Below are 27,660 nucleotides of genomic sequence, written 5' to 3' on the forward strand. Positions count from 1 at the left end.
GGCTGAAGGGTCTCCAGTGTGTATCCAAAGTTTTGCCACCAAAATAAAGGCTTCACAAGTGACTCTCTCCTCCAACAAGTGGAAGAAGCAAAAGCCACATGCCCTCTCTCATCTGCATAGCATCCTAGCTCCTCTAGCACTGCATTGTGGTCATCAATAAGGACCACACGAGTCAAATAAGCAAGCTGGTCTAAACGAACTCTCTATCATCCATGACCACCGGTGACTTATAGACCGGATGTACCAATGCAGCAAAACCATGGATGGGTTTATGCATCCATGCCCATCTCCTCTCTGCTATCTCTAAAACATGTGCACATTGTGTCTCTATGATCACTGTATAAGCACATGCCTCCACCAATGCCGCTCTGAAAAAGTGAACGAGAAGGCCCATGGTGGACCCCTCGCAATCACTCATACGTAACACCCTATAAAAGGGAGTCAAGACAATGACAACAACACGGACTTTTTACCAAAACTGCTCATTAAGGCACAAGCATTGCGTGGCTTTAGCCTCCTCTATCTCATGCTCATCCCACTCATTCCATAGAGTAGACACCACCGTCTGCTGCAAGGTGGACCGCACCTCATAAAGACGCTCCAGCAATAACCACATGTAAGCAAAGCGAGTTGAGGAGAGCATCTTCAACTTCAATGTGCTATGCTCACGATACATCACAAGCACCTTTACCTTTACCGTGAAGAATGTGACAATTGATGTAGCTTTGCGAACCACCCTCTTCACCCACTTAAGCTTCCCAATGTCCTCCATGAGCAAGTCCAAACAATGACTTGCACATGGAGTCATAGGAAACTCGGCCTCAAGCAAACGGCCCATGCACCAACAATTCGATGCATTGTCGGTAATAACTTGTACCACATTTGAGGGGCCCACCTACAATCACAATTTACAAATTACAAGTTATGTATAAATCAAATTTCAATTATGAATCATAATATTATCATAATGAAAGAAAGTGAAACAAATTTAAAACGCAAATTGCAATGTATACCTCAATGATAGCTTGTCGAATGTGGTGGTAGATGAATACGCCCGTTGTTTTTCTCCCCCTCATGCTGGTATCTACGGCCCGCAAAAAGTAAGTGCCGAGTGGACATGAGATGAGTATGTTGACGATGCCGCGTTTCTTACGATCACTCTATCCGTTGGTGAAAATGGAGCAACCATATTTTATCCATGCGGCCCGAGAAGGATCAAGAACTCTATCAATCCTCTCCTTCTCTTCATCAATCTTTCTCGTCCTCATGTCATCGTATGTGACACTGGTCCATCCTCCCTTCTCTTCATCAATCTTTCTCGTCCTCATGTCATTGTATGTGATACCGGTCCATCCTTCACATGGACCCACATTGGCAATGGCTTTTACCATCTTTTTCCATTGCTCTTGCTTTAGGACATTGAATGTAAGATTGCACTCAATCACCATGCATGCAATTTCAATGTCCGCAAGATGTTGCCTTTCTCTAAGAAAGACAACCGATCCACCGTATGAGCCTCCACTCTTTGTCTTTTACTGAAGCCAGATAGGGAGGTGAAGCCCCCACCACCAATGGTAGAGGCCTCTCCCACATCGGTTGAAAATACGCCCACATTGGATGCTTCCTCATTAGTAGGCATAGGAGTTGGTGCTGATAAGCCACTTCCTCCTCTTGTGGATCCCCCTCTCATCTTGGCGAGAATCTCCTCCGCAATGTTTTGAGGGATCTCCTTGCATGGAGCAACTTGCCTCCCCGTCTTGGAAAGATGTTGGAGAAGCCGAGTTACACCACTTGTATAGCGCTTTCCACAATACATGCATGTCCAATGGTGGGAGTTGGACTTCTTTGTGTCCCTCTCGACATGGATCGCAAGCAAATTGATCGCACGAGTCATGGTACCGATGACGAATAAAGAGGCCCGAGAGAGAGAGAGATGCTTGAGTCTCAACTCTTAAAACTTGAGTCTTGAAAGTTGAAAGGGAGGGAGACTCGAGAGATCCGAGAGTTGGGGTAAAGTTGAAAGAGCAAGAGTGAGCGAGAGGGAATGGGAGATGAGAATGGCAAATGCTTTGATAGGGTGCGGAATAGAGGGGATGGGAGACGAGATTTGAGAATGGCAAATGCTTCGATAGGGTGCGAGAAAGAGGGGATGGAAGGTGAGATTCGAGAATGACAAATCACAAGTCCATTCAAGAATCAAGATCCAAGAGAGGAAGATGAGAATAGTAACTTGTAAGTACTTGTTGAATTGGTGTGGAAGCATGGAGCCTTGGAGGAGAGGAGCACCTTTTGTAGATGAGAGAAGGGTCAAAGTTCAAAGTTCAAACAATCAAAGAGAGAAGGAATCCAAAGAGAGGGCTGCAGCTAGAAGGAATCCAAAGAGGAGCACCTTTTGCATGGCTGGAATTTGAAAAAGGGGGTGGGGTGAGATATCCAAGGCTTCCCACCCCTCCCCCAAAAAGCGCAACAGTGCATGAAACGCGGGAAACGCGGGATGCGAGGGCGCAAGAAACGTGGAATGAGGACGCGCAGACCAAGTGGCCTAAACAAGCATGTTTTAATGTACGAATTCGTACCGTACGGTACCGTACCATACAGACTGTTCCATACCACGTACGGAGGCAACTATGGGTAGATTTAGAGCTTCAACAATCCAAGGATGGATATAATGATATGTAGCCTCTGTATTAAAATGAGTGAGAACAGATTGATTAGCAATCTTACCCAAAGCCATAAAAAGCTTCCTTTTCTCTGATGGAGTTTCATCTTATTGCAAGAATTCCTCACATACAACATTTACTTGAGATGTCTTTTGGGGTCCGTTTTCCTTCTTTGCTTTATTAGAACATTGACCAATCATGTGTCCTTTTTTTCCACAAGAGAAACATTGTCCTTCTCTTGTATATTCTACTAACTGCTCATATATTAGCTTCTTTTTTATGGCAAAGGTAGTCTACCTCCATCCTTATACTTTGCTTCTTATTTATCTGACTTCTCTTGGTCAAGCATCTTGGTCTTCTTCCTTTGTGCTTCTTCTTTTGAGGCTTTACCAAGCATCCCTAGCATATACAATCCTTCAACTTCTAAGGCAGCATCTTGGGATGCTTCCAAAGAAGTACATTTAAGAGAAACAGCTCCAAACCTGTTGATATATGTTTCAACATTGTCTCCATGGCTTTGCTTCAGCTCATCCCATTCTTACTGCACATCGGCTTCAGAGAATAAAGACAAAAAAAATTTGTTAAACATATCCTTAAACTCTTTTCAAGATTTGGGTTCCTTTCCCTCTTGAACAACTTTGAGCCACCAATTCAAAGTGGCATCTTTTAGATGCATTTTAACCATTCTAATTTTTTATTTTTTTGTATTATCTTCACCACCAAAAGCAACATCAAACTATCTAGTAAAAGATACCGCTTTCTAAGAATCTCTCTTACCATAGAAAATGTCAAACTTGACGCTCTTCTCTCTAGGCTTGAAGTCTCTTTTAGTATCGTTTTCCTTTGCTAAAAGTATCTTTGGAGATTCAGCTACCATGGAAATAGCCAGTTCTTTGACTTTCTCCATGCCCTTCTCCATGGAGGGATTCTTGGGACAAGAAAAGACAGCTTGTGTATGATGAAAAATTTGAAGTCACAGCTTGGGTGGATCCTCGAATGATAGGTGATATGTTACCCTTTGTAGACTTAGTTGCATCAATAACATTGATACCTTTCATGCTGAGATACACCTTTGTAGCCATAATATCATCTATCTAAAGAGCCTTCTCGATAAGAAAATCTTCAAAGACCTGCACTTCAGCCCATGCTTTAGCCTTTCTCTCCATCAAAGCTTGAATTTCTGGATCAGCTTCTAGCTCCTTATATCATTGCGTCTTCTCATAATCAGAGAAGCATACATATACAGAGTGTCGGGAGCCTTCTGGTTATTCACATAACTTCTCCTCTTCGCCTCTTGACACGATGAGAAAGTTGGGCCCAAAGATCATCACCTAGAAAAGTTCTTACAAAGGAGAGTTCCTTGCTCTAATATCAATGTAAGCGCAAGGAAGAACGTGAAAATGACAACACTTTAAACTTAACCAACTCAATCATTTATCACCATGAATTAGGGGAGGGAGAGAGAGAAAGAGAGAGAAAGAAACAAAGAAAGAAAGATCTATTAACGTCTATGTAAGGCCAATGTGGCTTATGAGACAAAATCCAAAGTACATTCATGTCTAATGTCATCTCATCAGTAAGGTAAAGATAATATTAAAAATAAGTGGGTGGCTTATGAAACCATGCTAAGAATAACTATACACTGGGACTATACTAGGGTCAAGCCATATGTAGTGTTGTCCCATCAGTAGAAATATGTATACAAGTTATTGTCTCATTTTTCCATTCGAAGAGGACAAATTAGCTTCAATCCTAGCCCAAAAGTTTAGCAAACAGAGTTGTGAATCAAAAGATATGGCTATTTTACTAACAGGTTGTCATTGTAGACACCTCTTAGACAACTAGACAAGATCTATTGTTTTGACCCGAATCTACTCCCTACCTAACTCCAACTTTGTATTTCAGCAAATCTACCTTACCCCCACATTACAAGCTTCATTTGGAGCCAATAATAAAAAGAATTGGAAGAGTACAACTCAAGATATCACACATTTACTAACAAGTAGTCCTCCTATACTACACCTATTCCAATGGCTAGAAACAAGAAAAAGAAGCAAGTACTTAAGAATATGAATGAGGACTTGGCTGATTACCATGCAAAGATTAACCCATCCATGAGAGCAACAAACCAAGGGCAAAATGTTATGGGCAATAGCAACACAAATGATAAGTCACATTGACCAAGAGATCAGCATGATGTGTGGAACATATGGCTGAAGCAAATGTACCTTATGATTCAAATGAATACTGACAACTCTCACAAAGGATTGATAACATGAATAAAGATATCATTCAATTAAATCATACGATAGGTGACAAGTTTGGTCAAAAGATCACTCATTGTGAGAAGTTTGAACAGCACAATCATATATTGGATACAACGTGTGATCAAATGATTGCCATTCTGTACCACTTCCAAATGATAATGTGAAGTCTAAAGCAACTAATCAGTTTGTATACTCAACTTATGAGTATGGTGGTCCTTCAAGAGTCAAAGAAACAGTTCAACCCCCTTCCAATTCATGGAAGAGAGGAAGACCCAATTTTAACTCTTCAAAGAATCATGGACAGCAAAAGAATTTTCAATAGCCTCATAGAGATTATGACATTCATGGATGTGATTCCTTCTACGAACACTTTTAAACACAAAATACTCAAGCACCTAATGCAAGGAAGACCCAATTTTAACTCTTCAAATAATCATGGACAACAAAAGAATTTTCAATAGCATCATAGATATGATGACATTCATGGAATAGAGGAAGACCCAATTTTAACTCTTCAAAGAATCATGGACAGCAAAAGAATTTTCAATAGGCTCATAGAGATGATGACATTCATGGATGTGATTCCTTCTATAAACAGTTTTAGACACAAAATACTCAAGTACCTAATGCAAGGAATGGACAAGATCAGCCTATTCATGAGGAACCAAGAAGATATGGCAAATTTCAACATGATGAAGACCTTGATGACATGATGTCCCATGTTCATCCCAACCAAAATCATCAGCCACAGGAGACTAATTCACTTGGTCATTATTCTTTTGGTAGCAAGAAAAATGGACAGCATCCCTTTAACAATAAACATAGACAGCAAACATTAGTAATTTCTCTCGTAGACAACAGTCAATTGGTCTACCCAATAACAATGGATAGCATTATCACTATGACAAGGAATACAAGGAGAAGATTAGCATACCTCAGTTCAAAGGAGATAACCCCTCACCAACAGAATTAGAAGAATGGATCAAAAAGCTAGAAATGTACTTTACCCTCTACCCACGCAATGATGAAGTAAAGATATGTTATACAACCCTACACCTAAAGGATTATGCATACACATGATGGAGATACATGAGCAAAATTGAGCAAAATTTTCAGACTTAGGAAGATTTTAAATTACCCATGACTTAAGTTTTCGTATCTCCAATGAAAAAGTAAACATTAAAAAGAATATGGTAAGATCTTAGGCCAAGACACTCTACAATTAGAGAGTATTCTAGCCAGTTTTTAAACATTTCCAAGTATGTTGAGGGTATATATGATTCAGCAAAATTGAACAAGTGCATTTTTCATATTGATCCAAACCTTTCAACAAAGGCTGGAGCAGCAAAGCCTACAAATGTGTATGCAGCCATACAATATAATGAACACTATAGTCAAAATATACAAGAGCTTTGAACTCTTTTTAGCCCAAAACAGGAGTCACTTATCATTCAAATCAACCAATGAAAATTGGACAACAATTCAGCTAACAAAGAGAGGGTTATAGATGAGAGAACAGAGCTCCAAATACTTTCAACAACATTTTCACTTATCCTACAGCATATACTTTTAAACAAGGCAACAACTTTAGATATAATGCTAAACCAAAAGGGGATTTCAAGAGAGCTGAAAATCGAACTAAACAATCACTTAATAACATCAGTAGCAAGCCCTTTTGTAATGATAAGCTAAAAGATTTATGTTTCAAGTGTGGTGAGAAATGGTCACATGATCGTAAATAGAAATGCAAGGCCAACAATGCCAACTTTAACATAGTGATCATAGAAGACTAATGAAAATGAGCTACATGAGGAAAGACTATTACAAGCGGAGGCAGATCCTACTTATGATGAGATGCATGATCATGATGATCAATACACACATGAGGATTTAAAACTCGTTAACAAGTTTCCCTTTGATCCAGTTGGTTTAGTTGATCCACGTGGATTAGAAATGGATGATTCTTCGACTTTTACTTGTCCACCCATTTTATGTTCCATATCCCAAGATGCTTAAATGGGTTGCAAAGAAGATAAAACACTTCAGCTCAAACGCACTATCAATTCTAAGGTTGCTCATATTCTCATAGATACGGGCAACACGAATAGCTTTGTCAATGCCAAATCATTGTATGAGCTCAAGTTAGTGCCTCAAGAAATGGACTTTCCACTAAATGTACATGTTGCAAATGGAGCTCAAGAGTTAAGGAGATATGCCTACAAGCTCCCATTAAGTTATCTTAGTATTGCACCATTATGATGGACTTGATTGTCTTAGATATGGGTCTCATTGACATCATTACTAGCTGTGATTCGCTCAAAAAGCTTGGTAAATTTTCCTTGAATCTCAATCATACGTTTATGGAGTTTACTTGAAATGGGTAGCAAGTAACACTTAATAGCATAGAAAAAAAACAAGTAAAAATAATTGACAAAAAGACAAAAGAAGGAAATCAATGCTATCTCTTGTATTTTCACACTTCTTCTTTCAAAGACGGATCAATAATCTTCTTCATCCAAGGAGTATAATCTATGTCTATGTAAACTTTTGGAAGAGTTTAAGGATATACTTTGGCCTCCTACATCATTGTCTCCTAAGAGAGAAGTGGACCATCCTATTGACTTCGACTTCGCACCTGATACTAAACCTATCAACAAACCACCTTACAAGTTATCAAAGTATGAAATAGAAAAAGTGAAGAAACAGGTTAAGGACTTGCTAGAAATTACGTTCATTCAACCTAGTCAATCACCTTTTGCTTCTTCTATATTAATTGTCAAGAAGAAAGATGGCTCCTACAAGATATGCATTGAATATGAAGATCTTAACAAGAGCACCATAAAGAATAGGTATCCAATCCCCCGCATTGATAATTTGTTGAATGAAGTCAAGGATGCAAAGGTGTTTACCAAGCTTGATTTAAGATCAAGATACCACCAAATTAAGATAAAGGAAGGTGATGAGTACAAGACGGCTTTTAGGATAGAAAGAGGTCTCTATCATTTCTTGGTTATGCCATTTGGGCTTTCCAATACACCTACTACTTTTCAAGCTCTCATGGATGAGGTCTTACAACCATTCCTATGTAAATTTATCTTGGTATTATTCAATGATATCCTTATATACAGTAAGAATAGGGATGATCATTTACAACATATCCGTGAAGTTCTCCGCATTGAAAAGACATAAGCTTTTGCATAGGAAAGCAAGTGTACTTTTGTGGCCAATGAGGTAGAATATTCGGGTCACATTATGGGTGAAAAAGGGATCATGGTGAATCCAAAGAAGGTATAATGCATCAAGGATTGGCCCATATCACAAAATTCTACTTCATTACGAGGATTTATAGGACTGTTCTCTTTCTATAGGAGATTCATCAAAAAGTATCCTCATGTAGCAACTCCTCTCACTAATAGATAAAAGAAAGAAGCTTTCTTTTGGATACTACAACCACAAAGAGCTTCAATGAGCTAAAGAGTCTTCTTATTTCAGCACCTATGTAGTGTGAACAGATTATTTTTTTCCAAGGAGTTTACAATATATGCCAATGCTAGTGGTCACGATATTGGAACTGTTTTATACCAAGATCATGGCGTTATTGCTTATGAAAGTAAAAAGCTAGATGATAAAGAAAGGGAACTCCACGTCTATGAGTAGTAAATGTTAGCTATACTTCATTCCATAAAAAAATGGCACCAATACATTTATGGTAGCCATTTCAAAGTCAAGAGTGATCACCATATATTGAAATATTTTATTGCATAGCCTAATCTTTCTCCTAAGCAAAGATGGTATGGTAGCCATTTCAAAGTCAAGAGTGATCACCATATATTGAAATATTTTATTGCATAGCCTAATCTTTCTCCTAAGCAAAGATGGTGGTTAGCTACTCTACAAGGCTACAACTTTGGGATTTCCTATATGGCAAGCAAGAACAATATAGTGGCAAATACATTATCTAGGATGTGGGCATGTTCCATTTCTACTATTTCTATCCTTCATAAAGATTGGATCCAAGATATTCAAGAGGAATATTTGTTGGATGAGCACACTGGCAATATAATGAAAAAATTACAGCAAGGCAATGAATCTGAATTTCCTAATTTCAAGTGGCAAAATGGACTTCTTTGATTCAAAGAAAAAATGTATTTGACTCCTCAAACATCATTTAAACAATGCATCTTACAAGAGATGCATTATTTTCCTTTGGCACGACATACTGGATTATTCAAAACCTTTGATAAGATTCATAAATGCTTTTATTGGAAAGAACTTTAGAAAGATGTCAAAGATTATGTTAGAAAGATGTCAAAGATTATGTTATGCAATACTTACCATGTCAACAGAATACAAATTCAAATTTGTTGCCTAATGGTTTACTTGAGCCATTACCTATTCCACATAGTAAATGGACTAACATAAGCATGGGTTTTATTCCAAGATTACCTACCACTAAGCAAGGTTGAAATAGTATTTTTGTTGTGGGTTGATCATCTTACCAAATCAGCCCATTTCATATCTACCAAAGTCCAATATTCAACCAAACAAGTAACAAATCAATTTATGGAAGAAATTTTCAAACTTCATGGGTTACCTATGAAGATTATTTCTAATAGGGATACAAAGTTCATAGGGAATTTTTTAAAAAGTCCCTTCACTTCCATGGGAACCAAATTAACTCTAAGTATTGTCTATCATCCATAAACAGATGGACAAACTGAAAGGGTCAATAAATGGCTAGAAGCCTATTTGAGACATTTTTGCTATAGCACACAAAATACATGGGATTAGTGGATTCATCTTACTTTTTTGTTACAATAATACATATTGTATGAGTACACGTATATCAACATTTGAGGTATTGTATGGATACAAGGTCCAAGTACCTTCAGCATTGTTTCACAGTGAAGTGAATCCCCTTACTTGAGAAGAGTTAGAACGAAACAATGCAAGGAAAACATTCGAAAGGCACAAGAGACTATAAAATCTTATGCAGATGATAAAAAAAGACGTGGATTTCAAAGAAGAAGAATGGGTTTTCTTGAATGTATCCAAATCTCGTTATGTATCTCTTAAGGGAGGACATAATAAGCTTGCTCATTGCTATTTTGATCCATTTCAAATTACAAAGAAAGTTAGAGATCTTACTTACAAACTTGATTTGCCTTCAGCCACACACATTCACAATGTTTTTCATGTCCCTCAACTCAAGAAGTATATTGGCCCTAACATTCAAGTTCTTGGACCAAATTGGAGAAGGAAGCTTTTAAAGCTTTGGAATTCTATATCAACAAAGAACGTGATTTGATAATAACAAATGTATCAAAATTTTTCTTTATGGAATGTGACGCTTCAAGAGATTGCATTGGTGTAGTCTTAAACCAAGAAGAGCATGCAATTGCATATACAAGTAAAAGGTTGCAAAATACATATAAGAATACTACTACATATGAAAAGGAGTTGATGGCATAATTCAGGCTTTTAAAGATTTGATACTATTCTTAAGTGGAGAATTTTTCATTAAAACTAACCATGATAGTTTGAGACGTTTTCTCAATCAAGCAAAGCTTTCTAAAAAGCATATTTGATAGGCTAACTATTTAGCTCAATTCAACTTTCACATATTGTATATTCTTAGATGATAGAAAGTAAAACAAGATATTTGATGCCTTATCAAGAATATCTTAATTCAACTTTCTAAAAATCATATTTGATAGGCTAACTCTTTCGCTCAATTCAACTTTCAGATATTACATATTCTTGGAAAGTAAAACAAGATATTTCATGCCCTATCAAGAAAGACCTCAAATTCATGTAATGTCCATGATTAATCATACAAATTTTACTAATATGATAAACATGTATACTTCTGACAAAGATTTTAAAGTCATTTGGGAGAGTTTATGACTTGATAAAAAGATAAACTATTATGTTATCAAGTATGTATTTCTCTATTTATGAGTCACCGAGGTTTTTTGGCCTAAAGAAATTAAAGAATGTCATGTTGCTCCTTACATGGCTCATCACAATATTTTGGCCACAACCAAGGTGCTTAAAATATATTTCCTCAAGCTAAGCTTTTGAAGAAATATTGAACAATTATTCAATAATGTTTGTGTGTCAAAAGATAAAGCTTGATTGTCATTATTAATTCTGAGCCAACCTTGAAAAGGCATTGCGATAGATTTTATCTTTGGCTTATCAAAATCAATAAGTAGCAACAATGGCATATAGACTACTATTAACAAGTTTAGTATACAAGCTCATTTCATTCCAGTCAAAAAAAATATTAGGTCTCGATAAATGACTAAATTATTTATTCAACAATCTTCAAGTATCATGGATTACCACAATTCATCGTGGGCAATAGAGATCCACGAACCAATAACCTCTTTTGGTGAGCTCTTCTTAAAAATTTGGATACAAAACTTATTTTTCTTCCTCTTATGATCCTCAACCAGATGGTCAAGGTACAATAGTCAATTTCACGATATTGAATATATTGAAGTGTTATTGCCATGAAACCAATCAACAATGGGAAAAGTGTATAACTTTGGTAGAGTCTACAACTACATAGTTCATACTTCTACAAGAAAAGCATCCTTTGAGATCATCTATGCTAAGCCACTCTTACTACCTATTGTCAAAACAAAGAAAAAGACATATCATACCTACAAGTTTATGGATGATTGGATACAAATTTTACCCCAGTCAAATGAGCAATTCAAAGATCTTAAGAAAAACAAAAGAAAGAAGCGAATAAGTATAGAATACACTTTGTTTTTCAAAAAGGAGATTGAATGTGGCTGAATGACAAAGCTCATTGAAGAAACTCTAATAAGCCTTTATCAAAAGACACTAAGTTGGCAAAGAAGAAATTATGGGCCATTTCAAATTCATGAAAATATTAATGATCTTTGTTATTGGTCACAACTTCTAGAGCATTGAAAAATTCACAATGTTGTTTATATTCATCTTTCAAAGCCTTATGAAGGATCTCTACCATTGAAACCTATAGTAGATGATCCACCTGGATCCTAAAGTAGATGAACAAGAAGAGATACTTCAACTAGAACAAATAGTTTTTCAAATGATTAGGAACTTGCAACTTATGAAGAAGTTGTAAGACTAGAAGTACTTTAAACAGTATCTTGAGGACAAGACAACTCTCAAAAGGAATGGAATGTAACCAAATTTTTATACATCAACTATTCTCTAGATATATTGACTCAATATGTCATATAAATTTGATGCTCATAGAGTTTGAAACATAATTTGTTTTTTCTTTTGAGTACTTAAAAATGCAGTTAAATACTCATCTTTTCATTCAAGGGTGGCCAATGGCCAAAACGCCTTGTAATTGCAATTAGATTGTCATGGATGAGGTGCCCAAGAACAACTAAAAGTTTCGTCAAGTGGTTAAATTGACCAAAAAGCCCAAATGACTAAGACTTTTTACACTTGGGTGGTCAAATTGACCAAAATCCTACATAATGATTGGTTTCAAAAGGCGAAAGCAAATGCTCATGATCAAAGAAATAAGCTATGAATCAGTGAACCTATACAATGAAGCTCTCTAGTATCCAAATTTGGCATTTCTAAAATTTAGGAGGTTACTAGTTTTGGAAGCTACCCGAAGGCTCCAGAATTTTTGCAATGAATAATTTTGACTTGAGTAGCTACTTCATGTTCGCAACCATTTGATATATTTCTAGAGTAGAAGGTTCATTTTTCTTAACACTCGTCATTTTCAACATACACTTGTCTTTTGTAGCCTTGACTTTCCACTTTTGAGGACCCAAGACTCACATCTATATAGATATTGGAGGTCTCCCTCTTCACTTCCACAAGCTCATCCATCTCCTTTGTTGCCCATGCCCCATTAGGAGTTGCTGCCTTGCTGCGTTTTGCTGCCCTCCCTAGAGGGCATCATTAGCATCTAGACAACATCATCTTATTGCCCCTAGCTTGTCACCATCACCTAGAGAATGTTGCCATCTCCATAAATCTTACAGCTGCATTTTCATCACCTCAACCTGTATTTGCTGCATCTAGAGGAGAGCCAGCTGACAACACCACATCACCACCATCTGCTACCAGCCGGGCTTCCATTTTTCAGACTGCACACTATGTTTTGCTGCCTAGAGTCATTCACGACATGCTACTGATCAAGAGGATTGCATTTCACTCGCTCCACTACTAGCCACATCATTATCAATCCCAATGGACTGTTGCCACTGCATTTGCCATCCGTGACAACTATAACATACTCTCAAAAGATGTTGCAAGCATCTTCGATACAACTTTCAAGTCTCAGCATACCTCTACCCTGATCCTTGAGACACAAAGGTCCAAAGCCCTATTGTATCATTTACGTTCCTATATACTCATCTTCATTGAGCATTCATCAGATTGTGTTCATCGGTGTTGTTCTACTTTCAGCATTACTCCTTGTTTACTCTAGCATTTCTTTACAATTGAGCGTTCAAGAGCCCAAGAAACAACACAAGGTTTAAGTTTCAACAGCTAAAAGTTCTCCATTCAAGGATCTCACCACCACACATGTACCAAGGAACAGGTGCAACAATGAATAGAGTTTAGTGGTGGAGAAACACCAAAGCAACACAAAAGAACCCTCCTTGAAGGATAAAGCACAAGTAGAACAGTTAGAAAAGAGGAAATACCTGTGGTTACCACAGCAGCAGCAAAAACTAGCAGCCCAAGAATAAGTACAACAGGGGGAAAGGAACCCACACAACTAACAAATCCAAAACAGGGTGAAACCGGTCTATGACTCACATAAAGCGGCAGTTCCTTCAATGGCGGTAGTTCCTTAAATTAATACTTAGTCTTTTCACACACACACACAAACAAATGCAAGGCAGGATGAAACTGGTCTATGACTCACATAAAGCAGTAGTTCCTTCAATTAATACCTGGTCTTTTCACACACACACACAAACAGAGACCTCACTCCCTCGCTCAACACCAGATTAGCCCCAAAGACCGGCACCCCTCTCGGTATTTCTTTATCAATTAAAAGATGGAAAGTTACAAAAATGAAATGTTCCAAAATACATAACCTGTAAACAATTGGTTTTTATCTTTTATGAGTAAATCTCAGCTGCATAAGGACAGTACAGCATGACCAAATCAACATCTCTTTTAGGAAAGCATTTTCTGTAACCATAACTCAATGATTCATGTGCAGAATTACAGTCTACAGATCCTTGAATTCACTGTTCTTACTGTCCAGCATGTCTAGAATAGAATCCCTTTTAGAAAAGCATTTTCTATGACCAAAATTCAATGATTCGTGTACAAAATTGCAATTCGCAGATCTCTAAATTCACTATTCTTACTGTCCAGATCTCTAAATTCACTGTTCTTACTGTCCAGCATGTCCAGAATAACATTCCTTTTAGGAAAGCATTTTCTGTGATCAAAACTCAATGTTTCATGTGTAGAATTGCAGTCTGCAGATCTCTGAATTCATTGTTCTTACTGTCCAGAACAGCATTCCTTTTACCCTGACATCATTCCAACAGTAAAACAGTCCCACAAACAGCACAAAATCAGAGCTGAAAAACCCTTTGATGGAATCAGCCCATCATGCAGAGCATTTCCTCTGAGAATAGAGAGAGAGTTGACCAGAGGGAGCAAGCTCTACCTCCGTACATGAGTCAGAGTCGAAGAAGTACTCTCCATAGCTAATGTTCTTGCAACAATCTGCCCTTAGCTCCTCAAAAATTCATTCTCAGATCTCCCCCTTATGCCTATTACACTTTTTTTTAAATGCTCTCTCTCTCTCTCTCTCTCTCTCTCTCTCTCTCTCTCTCTCTCGGAAATTTGTGCCACATGGCATACATATAACAATTTTCCCATTTAAACCTTCCGGTCTAAAATTCTCCATGATCAGTGCAAAATTTGACCTCGGCACAAACCAAAGAATTAATCCTCATGCAAAAACGAAGATAATGACGCAAGCAGATTCTGGGGTCCAAAAATAGTAACTCCCTAAATTTTAGGGATGGTGACCCCTGCATTCCTCAAGTGGTTCTAAGTAACTTTATCATTGCAACCACATCAAAAAGTGTAATGTGGCTCAATTATGGTGACTTTTATTCCGTGAGCATTCTTACATGTGCATCTTTTGTGTTGGCCAAGCTCATTGTCCTGCACCATCTCTAGTGGCTAAGCACACAATCCCAAACCATTGGCATTCTATTCTTCAGTGCCCATTCAATATGGACAGTCTGATTTGTCCCAATGGCTGCCTCTTCTAGCCATGCAAAGATCCCGGCTTAATCCAAGAGAACTCTGGGGGTAAAAAGCAACAGCAACTAAAGAAAAGAAAAATAAAATATTTATATAAGTAAATAAGGACAGCAACTGCAAAAACTATCACCACCTAGTGACACAGGGCTGTACAAAGCACGAGATGAGTGCATGTTGCAGTCCACAGCTTCAAAACAATCTGCTCTCAAGAAGATCAGACTCAAAGAGCAGCAAAACATGAACAGCTGTCACCAAAATCCTCAAATGCAGCTTTAAAACCACCTCCAACAACAAAATGCAGGCAACCAGCACCAAGATCTAGCATAAACTAGACATCTGATACAATGTGAGACTCAAGAGTGTGCAATGGAGGCAAAAGCATTAAACATAGACGCATCAACAATGAACAATGAAAGCAGAGATCAAAGAACTCAGAGATGATCCAGAACACGCAACAAAATCCATCATAAAGGATGAGAATGAAATCCAATACCAAGGGTACAATGTTAGAGTGACCGGCAGCAGTGCTCCAGATATCTCACCCAATCTCCACAAGTGAATAACTAAAGGAAAAGAGGAGCAGGCCATAATAGCCAAAAGTAATCCTTGAAAAGAGGCAGGTTGTCCAGCAACATGTCCGATGATGAATCAGGTCAGACATGTCTAAAAAGTGCCCCCTAGGCAGAAATGTGTCACCTAGCAACAGACCAGTAAACCCTAGCACAGTGCTGTCATACTGCAGAAACCTTAACCCTAAGATCTGTGATAGCATCGCTAACAGACATAGCCACATATGGAACAACAAACCCCAGCAGATCATACGTGTCAGCTATGACATCTAGAGCCCAAGATAGAAATGTACTAAGTTTTGCAGATGCCTTATTTGAGAGCTCACGGAAGCTTCAACTGCCTCTTCTGAGATGATTTTTTCCTACTCTCTCAGATAATGGGGTTCCCTAACAAGAGATGTCTTGGGCCCTTTCTATTAAGTCCTTGTTAAGACGTCCAGCAGCACCACCCATAGAGGACAGCCAGCAAGCTATTCCACACTCCTTCACACTTTAACAGCAATATAGGCCTTGAGGGGGGTGATACTAGATCCAGCTCTAGAGATCTATTCAAAGCAGGTGTGCCCCATTCACAAGGTCCTCAACCACAACTAAGATAGTATGGTAGGGTCTAGGCTTGGGGCCATTCATTTTCAAAGAAGCCAAACACTACACCACTTGGACCAGAACACTTTATTCCCTCGGCTTCAATGGCGACAGAAGAGGGACAACTCAACCACATGATACCAAAAAAGTAACCCCTCTTTTTGTTCTCATTCACTTCATTATTCATTGTGTTTTGTATTTCTTGTGCTTAGAGCATTTCTTCACATGGTATTAGAGCTAGGTACTCTCTAAGAAACCTTGGCCTTGGATGGGAAAGATCATCCACCGCAAAAGCAAGAATAATAGAAGGGTCAAATGACTTGAACGCATTCACACCACCACTCCAATCTCCACAACAAAATTTGGACAGAAACGATTAGGAGTGGGCGGCAAAGAACCATCACACTACCATGGAGTCCAAAGACCATATCAGATTTCTGCTCCTAAGCATGATATAAGCACGCGGGAAAATGTGAGAATGACAATACTTTAAACTTAGCCAACTCAATCAATTATCACCATGAAAATTAGAAAATAGAGAGAGAGAGAGAGAGAGAGGAGTCGACACCACGTTGAGAGGGAAACTAGTCCCTCCCTCTTTATAGGAATTTATTGATGTAAAACCACAGGCGCAAAGTGTTTGAACCATATACAAAAGAGCTAATTTGTTACAATTCTGAAAATTAGGATTTTGAAACCCTAATTTTTACAAACTCAAGCAACAAGCTAATTTTTTTCTTTAGTGCTTGGATTAGATCAAACTAAGTAGAAAGTGCTTCTTGGATGAGAGCTAGATAAGAAAATATAAAGCATGTGGCTAAAATTTCAGTATGAAAGCTTATTCCAAATGAAAAAAGAGATCTCCAATATATAGATGTGGAGCTTGGGTGCTCAAAAGTGGAAAGTAAAGGCTACAAATGAGGTGTTTATTGAAAATAACTAGTGTAGAGACACTTGTCTCTTCAAAATGACATATGTCCTCTTCTAGATGCCACATGTCACATTTCTAAAGAAAGAAACTTCCAAACCTTCTACTCTAAAAATCTCTCAAATGGTTAAGAATTTGAGATAGCTGCTGAAGACAAAATTGTTCCTTGCAAAATTCTGGAGCCTTTAACACAAACAAAATTTCATTTTAAGCAACTTTCAAAAATAGTAACCTCCTAAATTTTAGGAGTCGCTAAATTTAACTTATGGAGAGCTTCATTATATAGATTCACCGGTTCATGGTTTATTTCTTTGATTATGAGCATTTGGTTTCACTTTTTAAAACCACTCATTATATGGACTTCTAGTCAATGCAACTATCTAAGTGTAAAAGTCTTAGTTATCTGAGCTTTCTGATCAATCTGACCGTCCGACTAAATTTTTAATTTCTCTTGGGCATCTCGTCAATGACGATCCAAGTATAATTATAGGGTGTTCTGGCCATTGGCCACCCTTAAATAGAATGATTACTATTTAATCATATTTTGAAACACTTAAATAATACAAGTCACCTTTCAAAGTACATGAGCATCAAATTAATTTGGAATCATTGAGCCAATATGTCTTGGTAACAATGAATATATAAAAGGTTTGTTACAATGGTCTCATCCTTATGCATAGGGCTCAGCAAGAGGTTGAAGGTAAGCTTGAGTTATCTCCTTTAGATTCGATGCACAGAACTAATGGTCTTGCAAGACCCTCAAAATCTCCACTACAAACTGGCCATCCACAAGTGGAATCTAGCTTGGATTACACTCCACTTCCATAATACTTCTTTTTTTCAATGCCAAGTATGAACCCTATCATGTCAAATTCTATGCCAACTAATTCTGTATTTTCTATTAGACCGAGGGATGCTCGTCAAGAAGGGACTCTTCAAAATAGCCTTTGGTTTCTGAGTCATAAGAAAGATAGGTATTTCTTTATGAACTCAAAACTAGGCAAGAAGTTAAAAGAAGAACTTATAAGTATTCGTTCCGTTTCTTTTCCTTCAAACAATTTTGTTTCTCGTGGTCAATTTGAAGTAGGCGCATCTTCATCCAATGCATTTAATGGACAAAAGAAACCAACCCCATGTTTTCCACAATAATATCTATCACTAATCCATTTAGGCTCCCACCCATTCCTCCCTCATCTTTTGCTATACCTTCCTTTCCACTTCCATTTAGTACACCACATTTACTACCACACACTACATCAAGGTTCTACACACTTAGGCAGAGTCTGTAGAACCTCTATATACCTATTTCCGACTAGTGTACCTGTGACGGAGACTAGACCTCCCACACACACTTTTGGATTATCCCTCTGGGAGTGCATCCTAGAGATACCCAACTATGGATCGTTTGGTACCATAGTTTGCCTCTATGGCATTACCTAGTAGACCATCTAGTCATTATGTTGTGTCCCAGCCAACATTTGGAAATGGCTATTGTGTCCCAATGCCTCCGCCTCCACCTATGGTACCATAAGCCCTTTGCTCCAAATGTCTGAATCTCATGAGGAGGAACAAATAGTTAATGTATTGGCTAGTGAAGATGATTCTTTGCCCAGTAACTATGCATGCGTTGCCTAGTAAATTAATCGCAATACTATGGTTTACATAAGACACAAAAAGATTAATTTCTATTTTTTTTAAAACCAATAAAAAGACACTAGATCATGTGATAAGATCTAAGCAATGCCCATTTACATTTAAAGGCTAGAAGACAGGTGAAAATAATAGCTAATTTGTTTCCATCTTGCAACGGGTAATTTATTTTAATGAAAGCAACTAATATTGCTTCTATTATTAAACAAACTTATAAGCTATATTGGAGTCTTCAATCATTTTTTGAATTAAACTAAAAGTTACTAGTGTTAAACCATACATCACTTTTGGCACAAAAAGTTTTAGTACCTCCGCATCAATCGGCTCTCATTGGACTTTGACAGTCTATTTTTGTCTATCCACCATTACCTCTTTCAACTTCTTATCCACCACCACCACCACCATCTTATCCTCCACTCTACCCCACCTATCCATCTTCACAAACGCCTCATGGTTCTAGTTCCTCATTTACCAAGCATACTTTTAATGGCAAGAATCATTTCAATGGATCAAACTATACAACTTGGTCAAACTTGATGAGGCATATCTTAGACTGTCAGAACCTGTGGGATCTAGTGCAAGGGTTGAAACCCCAACCTGATCTTCCACCTTTTCCAAACGAGGTCGTCCGCTCGTGAAAGGCTTGTAATGCCTCCACTATTATCGAGCTTATATAGGGCTTATTGCTTGAGTTTCACTCTTAACTTCAACATTTTAGCTTAGCATCCGAGCTTTGGGCACACTTGACTAACCACTATGTGGCTCAAGATAGGACTTGTTGCATCAATTTGGATCATAAGCTCCAAAATGTTTAAATCACACGCAAGGATGACTCGAAAGTAAAGTTGGCTGAGTATCAACACTCCTCGCTAAGTTCTCAATCACTAGGGCTCGTAAGTCCTCTGACAATCAGGTGTTTCTTAACAAGCTACCAAGAAAATATTTCCATTTTGTGTGGTAGGTGATTTCACAACCTCAGATACCCACATTTTATGAGTTTGAATATCAAATATTACATTACGTATGGTTGTTCGATCAATTTCATATAACATGTCCTTAATAGAGGGACCTCTTTTGCATCTTCTCAAAAAGGACAACAACACAAGGGCAAATGAAATTCAAACTCAAATCAAAATCAAAATCAAAACAAGACTAGTGAATCCAAACAACCACACAATCAACTCTCAAACCTGGATGGAAAAATATACCTAAGAAGAATTAAAATTGTTAACATTGTCAAAAGACTGGCCATTATGCAACGAGTATCAATCTAAGGCAAGGTACACATAACCAAAATCCAAGAATCAAACCCCTACACCCTAGTCGGGTAAACCCTAGCAAGGAAAGCATAGTGGTGGTAATCCCCAGCACAGATAGTGGCAAGGCCAAACCTACACTGCCACTAGTCAATCATCATAGTCAGTAAACTACTCAACTTTAGAGAATTTGTCTGACTGGTCTCGAGAGACCACATCATCTCCTTAGAGACATCGAATGCGAATCTTATTCACATCTGCGAGTTGCCTCCCAACAAGGTGTCTGCAAAAGCCGACTCAACACAGCCAAGCACATTCGCACCTATTTGGTATGTGGACAATAAGGCCACTCATCACCTGACTCCTATAGAGGACATTTTTCATTTCTAGAGCCCCTACAACCGGGAGTCCACATAGGAAATAGCTCCTCGGTCAAGATTCACGCCTAGGGTCGCATCAGTTTTACTACTCGACACTAGACGATGTCTATTATGTCCCCCATCTTGGGGTGAACTTGTCCGTTCAACAACTTTGGCAATTAGGGCGAGCAATTTTCTTCATAGTGACCACGGTAGAGGTCCTAGACTCTCAAACTAGTTTAATGATTGCTCGCGGCAAGGCACAATCTAATAACCTTAACCACATGATCCATTTTCTTATTGAGTTGACTGCCGATGATTCGGAGTTCCGCCGCTTCCAAGCCTTAGCAACCACACAAGAATCCACGGACTCTCAGCATCTTTGGAATTTTTTTTCGCTTAGGATATCTTGGCTACCACTCTCTTTATGAGCTATGACATCAAGGAATGGTTGAGAGCCTTCCACATCTAAAACTATCTCAAGAGGTTTGTAAAGAATGTCAATGAGGTAAGCAACATCGTACACTCTTTCCTCAACAGTCTATCATCCGTGCTAAGGAAAGCTCCATGAGCACCTTTGGGTTGAGGCTGCTAATACTTCAGGAAGTATATATACTTAACCAATGCTCAACTATGGCGGTCCCTAAAAAGACTCTGTACGAGGCATTTTTTAGCTCTCAGCCTATTGTTTCTCACTTCAGAGTCTTTGGTAGTCATGCTTGTATGCATTTCCCAAATGACAAGATAGAAAAGCTCACCCCTCAAGCTCATCTCTTTAACTTTATGGGCTATTCTTTCGAAGCGAAAGCCTATCGTTTTGATCCTCGGACGAACAAGATGATCATTAGGGGGAATGTCATCTTTGATGAGAGGGACAAAGTACAATCTTCTATACCAAGCTCTACGTCCTCACCTCTGCTTACATTGCATGAGATCGTGCCTTCTAAGCCAAGTCTACTACCTAGTCCTAACCTTCCTGCAAACACTTCAGCTCCCAAGCCCCCTTCACTAGACCCATTACCTCGCTAGTACCGACAAACCAAGTGGGATTCAAGAATCCTTTCACTAGATTCCACTTTGAAGAGTCCTAGAAGGTCTACTTAGCTCACCTCTTAGGCTTCATATACATCATTGTTTACAGCTGATTACATTGCACATTCCAAGCCAAATAGTTGGCAAGAGGATCTCCAAGACCCTTTGTGGCCTAAGACCATGGAAAAGAAACTGGATAGTATCAATCAAAATGGGACTTGAACCTTGGTGGATCGTCCTCCTCACAAGCTAGTCATCTAGACGAAGTGGATTTTTAGGACCATGCTAAAGGCTAACAGTACTTCAAATAAATACAAGGCTCACCTTGTAGTGCAAGGTTTCACGCAAAAGCACGGCATTGGCTACAAAGAAACTTTTGCTCCTACCACTCGGTTGACATCATTTCGTCTATAGTAGCGCTTGCCACTCACCACAATTAACCAATCTATCAAATGGATGTCAAAAATGCCTTTCAGAATGGTTATTTGGAGGAGGAAATCTATGTGAAGAAGCCTCCTTGCTTTTCTTCCGATGACCGGAATGACTAGTATTTTACTTGCGAAAAGCAATTTATGGGCTGAAGCAAGCGCTGAGGTCTTGGTACCACAAAATGGACAAGTTCTTACGGATTCATGGATACCATTCTACCCCCTCTAATCCAAATCTCTATGTACATCATGATGTATATTAATGATATACTTCTCACTAGCTCTGATTCAACAACCATAGCAAAAATCAAGGCCAAGCTTTGTGTTGCATTTGAGATGACCGACTTAGGTCTGTTGTCTTATTTCTTGGGGATGGAGATCCGAGGGAAATATCTACCACAACAAAAGTATACCCTATAGCTGGTGGAACAATATTGCACCAATTAGATACGGCCCGTGGTCACACCTCTAGATCCCAGTATCCATTTACATGAGGATACCTCAAGTCAACCTTTGAAACTCGCATCTACCACTCTGTTGTAGACAGATTACTTTGGTCGATACATACTAGGCCAGATCTTGCATGCTCAGTTAGTTTGCTTACTCATTATTTTAATTTAATGCACCTAGAACATTGGATTGCTTGTCTTCATGTATTAAGATATTTAAGGTGTACTTATAATTATAGACTCACTTATGGTCATGGTTTATACTGTTAAGAAGACTGCTAGGGTTTGCACTGAGGATACACAGAGTGTACGACCACAACAGAAACACAAAGACACAGACACAGACACATAGGGCAAAACTCAAACCCTAAACGCAAAACTCAAAAACTCAAATCCTAAACGCAAAACTCAAACACAAAAACTCAAACTCAAAACAAAAGAAGGGAGAGAGAGAGAACACAACTCTTAAGTGAATGAATGCTGTAAATGAATGTAAGAGTGTACAGTGTACTCAAGGGCAGAGCAATGTCGGAGTGTGACGTCCACCAAAGGTGGATCCCAAGTCTGTGACCACCAATCGGAGTGTAGGAGTACCAAATAGTGAATGGTAGCCGGCTGGTCACCAAAACGCAGTAGTCTCGAGGCTGGAAACGAGTAAACGCAGCAGTGTACCACCGATCGGGGGCTAGAAGCTGTGTACAGTCTGCTATAAACAGCAGGCTGAAACAATGTCTAAGAGTGTTAGGACCTGCAATGCTGAAAATGCAGGCTGCCTGACCCTAGAGATGATGGACAACAGGCTAAATAGCAGTCTGGGACAGTTTGGAGCAGTCGCTAGCAGCTGAGAGCTGTCGCCTACAGCAATGGACAGGCTGAAGATGATGTGGCTGTAGTCGATGATGGCTGGACAGCAGATGGAGGCAGGCTGCAAGCTGGAAACTAGGCGCCAACAGCAGCAGAGGGTGTGTGGGCTGGTGCAACCTGCAAACAAGGATGATGCCTGAATGGGGGCAGCCTGTCTATTTATAGATGTGGAAGGGCGCCCCAAAAATTAGGGTTTCCACAACTTTCTCGAACCGATCCCCGTTTTAGGGTTTCCACTAAACTCTCTTGAACCGCTCCCCGATTTAGGGTTTTACTCTAAAAGAGCATTTTTAGTGTGTTTTGGGGTAGTTTAAGAGGCTAATCAGCAAGTAATGCATATTTTAGCTCAACACTCTCTCAGAGGCCCAAAACTGAGCCGAAAGGTTAGGCCAGCCATTGTGATGTTGATGTATCCCAAGGCATCCCACCCTAAAGCAGCCAAGGCATACGACAAAGGGTGCACGTCGGCTGCCCAGTGGCCTACCAAGACTACAGAGACAATGGTTATCTTACCAAGGGAATCCAAGTAGTCACCCCAGAGAGGATAGGGCATCGGACAAAGGATGCACGTTGGCTGCCCAGTGGCCTACCAAGCCCTACAAAGGCGGATGGAACTACATGGAACTTTTGTGTGTTTTTTTTTTTTAAAAAGTGTGGTAAATTTTATGGGATGCGGCCGATTGAGGAATAGTGACCCAAAAGACGGGAGTAGGGAGGGTACACCCAACACATTACAAAACAGTACAAGCTAACCCATCCACTCAGGGTGTCAATGACGAGGAAAAGTAGGTAATGAGGTATCCATGTGATGAAGAAGGATGGTGGTGAGATAACAACAACCGCCGGTGGAAACAGCTTAGGATCCACGCAAGTGGTGCTTTGCACAATGAGATGCAAAGTATGCTACATGCTAAAGAATGCTCATGCAGCAGGTGCCACTTGGACAGTGTTCCTCATGGGAAAATTGTTCACTTGCCCAAGCGCCCTAGTACAAAGATTATGAAATCATGCAATGCAAAGGGTAAGGTACAACAGGGGGGAGAAGCCGATGTCAAAGACAAAGTGCTGAAGCCTGTAGAATACCAAGAAGGGTAGCAACCCCCTCTCAACCTGGATGTAGATGTCGAAGAAGAGGAGCCTGATGTCTGTCTTCGTGTGGTGCCGAGAACCATAAGGAATGAAGAGGAGAAGAAAGCATCCTAGCTGGAAGAGCTAGGTAGAAGTCACCGCCATGATAGCATCAAGAGAGATGTTGCACGATCCGCCTCCGGAGGGAAAGCCTCCATGCTGGTAGAAGAGCAAAACTCCAAGGATGATGAAACCATGAAGGAACGGCGCACATCCCAAGTCTCTAGCCCAGGTAGAATTGGGCGAACCTGCATGTTAGCCCTACACTGAAAACAAAACCTGCAAAGAAGATCAAAGTCTGCAATCACAGAGGTCAGTAGTGAGATGCTCCAAAAACAAAACTAAACTAAAATGAAAAGCTAACTGAAGCAACAAGTGCAAAGATGCAAATGTGTATATGTGTGTGAGTAAATACAGCAGAAGACTTAAAATGTAGAGACAAAAATCCTATGGGCCCGACTCTTAAGAGTGCGAAAAATGAATGCTAGACTGACCTAGGGTATCCGAAAGGACCTAGAGACATGCTAATCTAAGAAGGTGGCCACCATCGCGTACATCCAATAGTTGGGCTCTGCCAAGGGAACGCCTAACGAGATGGGGAGAAAGGTGAGATAGATGCATGAAGTGCAACGGGATCGAAACCTGCAGACCAATCAACCAATCCTTCAGGAGTAGAGAAGGATGGCCGCTGAGGCTGTCCAGATGCCACATGTCCAACAGTCGCTGTGGGGACTGGAGGAGCAGATGGGGCAGCAACGGAAGGCGTAGCCCCACTGGATTGTGAAGTCGCAGCAGTCTGCTAAGGCTTTTTAGGTGGAAGACCTTGGGCCTCAGAGCGACACTCCTCGTCCACAGCGACACTCCTCGTCCACATGGCCTGCTCTCTAGCAGTGTGTGCAAAACCAGTTTTTCTTAGGGAGTTGCTGCCAGATAGGTCTTAATTCTTTGGTTCCATCGGAGAAAGAGGAGTTACCCTTTGATTGGCTTGCCTTCGCATCTAGTGAGTTCTTGGCACTGGTGGGTTTCCCTCCCCAATAAGACGAAGAAGAAGCAACCAACCCCCTCTGCTCTGAATAAGGCTGTGATGAGGATTTCTTGTGGACTTGATCATGCAGCCTTGCGTAACGCAAGAACTGGCACTCAAACTCGTAGAAGGTTGGCAATCAAGGTTGGGAGATGATGTATTGAATGAAATTGAAGTATTTTGGGCAACTTATTCAAGAAGAATGTAACCTGATCATCATCTGACTTTGGAGAGCCAGTAGTGGCGAACTCGGAAAGTAACCAGAGATCATCCCCTTCCTTAAGAGACAACTCTTGAAGCTCAAAGTCGAGATTGATGCACCGAGTGTGATCACGAGCCGCATAGCGGTCGAGAAGGTAACTCCAACGCTCTGATGTGAGCGGGAAGTGCTGCAACTGAGAGTGAAACTCAAGAAGCAATCCCTACATCAGCTCAACATTGACTGTAGCATTACGGACTCTCCATTGACGGATGTAGTCAGGGTGAGCTAGTCGAGGGTCCGACATCGGCTCTAGACCAATGACAAGGTCCCAAAGACCCTGAGACTCAAGCACTTGTATGAAATTCGACCAAGTAGTGAAATTTAACCCGTTAAGACGTGTCTTATATGTGAAGGCATTCTTGGCCGTTGCAACAGGAGTAGTAGTGCTCAGAGATGGATAGTGTGAAAAAGTGTAGTGGAGGTAGGATGGGGGAGTGGAGTACACTTGGAAATGGGCCCCAAGTGCCCACCAGGGATGTGGGTAGTGTGCAAGGTGGATCCATAGGTAGGGATGGGCTAACTAGGCATGGGCATGGTAGCCACATAAGGAACCCAAGTAGGTGGGATGGGAACACGGGGAGCAAAATATGGGAATCCCTGCGTAGGTGTAACCCAAGGAGAGTGTGAAGGCACACCATAAGCTGAGGATGGAAACCCCTGCGTATGAGTGGTCATGGGAGATGTAAAGCTAGGGATAGTAAGGGGGATGCCCATCACAGTCGACCCAGGAGTGATGGGGGGTACCCTTTATGACACCGTGGGCGAGCATCCACGCGAAGAGAACCTCGCGCACATAAAGGCAACAAGGTACAAAAGATCAAGTCATAGAATCCACGTCGCGGAGGGCGCATGTCCACGTGAAGAAGAGAACCCCACGCACGTGGAGGCGACGCACAAAAGATCCGAGTCGTAGAATCCATGCCACGGCGACGGACTTGAAATGCCACGAATGCCGACGAGGCGAGACAAGCACGAAAACCGCACTCATTTGCTGAAAGGTGAGAGGCATTGTGTTAAAGGGTGGCATTCCCCCTAACAAAGTACCATGGTGCAAAGAGGTAGAGAATGGGGTGGAGAAGGAAAAGGTGCTAGGAGCGGAGATGGTAGATCCAACCCCTAGGGTGTGTGATGCAGATGTGGAGTATAATCTAAGATTTTGGAAAGATGATGAGAGATGATCAAGGTGTGATATAGAAGAGGGTGGGATGGGAGGCAAGTGAGAAGTGTGTGTAATATGCTCAAATGAAACACAAGCTGTAGATGTACCTGAATTCCATCTGCTTCGTGAGCCCCCTCTATTGAAGTTCACATACGCAAAGCCATCCGGATCCTGTACCTCAAAAGAAGAAACAGGCAAGGGTTTTGATTCATGCAACACAAAAGAATTATACAAACCTGACATTGGACCTGGCTAAGATAATGAAGATGGATCGCCAGACGTTCCGAATGTCGTATGTCCTCCATGATCAGAGAGGTGGCCAGCCTTACCAACCGGTCCGGATGTGGTAGTAAAACTGGTAAGAGAGATGTAAACATCACCGTACTTGTTGCGATAGTACTCCTCAAAGTCCTCCTCTGTCATGTTAGTGAAATCTCGTGAAGGTGGAGTGTCATCCTCCTCACCGAGTCCATAATGCCGTCTCAATGCCTCCAATGATGGAGAAGCCTAATAAGACATCATAGGAACTGGAGAAAAAGATGTCTGGGACATTGTGCTTCGGTTACGAGTCGTACTGTGTGCCTCGCACAAAGACTAGCTCTCAACAATATTTGCAGGATACTCTTTACAAGAGCACCGGCTCTGATACCATGTTAAAAAGACAGCTAGGGTTTGCATTGAGGATACACAGAGTATATGACCACGACAGAAACACAAAGACACAAACACAGACACATAGGGCAAAACTCAAACCCTAAACGC

The 27,660-nt window shown here is 40.1% G+C and overlaps 2 protein-coding genes across 6 annotated transcripts in view; both read right to left on the minus strand.

The window, feature by feature from the left end:
* LOC148038142 (wall-associated receptor kinase 1-like) overlaps positions 1–27,660 on the minus strand; it is a 52,650-nt gene that overhangs the window by 19,006 nt on the left and 5,984 nt on the right. The gene's annotated exons all lie outside the window — the stretch shown is intronic.
* LOC148038143 (uncharacterized) lies at positions 84–24,679 on the minus strand. The gene is made up of 2 exons (XM_087669464.1): positions 1,014–24,679; positions 84–895 (listed from the first exon to the last, which is right to left on the minus strand). The coding sequence occupies exons 1-2, from the start codon at positions 1,074–1,076 to the stop codon at positions 470–472; spliced, it is 489 nt and encodes a 162-aa protein (XP_087525590.1). The 5' UTR covers positions 1,077–24,679; the 3' UTR covers positions 84–469.

This window comes from Lygodium microphyllum, chromosome 3, assembly GCF_053477565.2.
Source record: "Lygodium microphyllum isolate KBCC chromosome 3, Lygodium_microphyllum_v1.1.10, whole genome shotgun sequence".
In the NCBI taxonomy this organism is placed as follows: Eukaryota; Viridiplantae; Streptophyta; class Polypodiopsida; order Schizaeales; family Lygodiaceae; genus Lygodium; species Lygodium microphyllum.

Excerpts from the sequence above, each read along its gene's own strand:
- LOC148038143 (XM_087669464.1), bottom strand. The coding sequence starts at position 1,076 with ATGAGGGGGAGAAAAACAACGGGCGTATTCATCTACCACCACATTCGA. Across the intron at positions 896-1,013 it reads TTCGACAAGCTATCATTGAG|GTGGGCCCCTCAAATGTGGT; the intron begins GTATACATTGCA and ends TTGTGATTGTAG.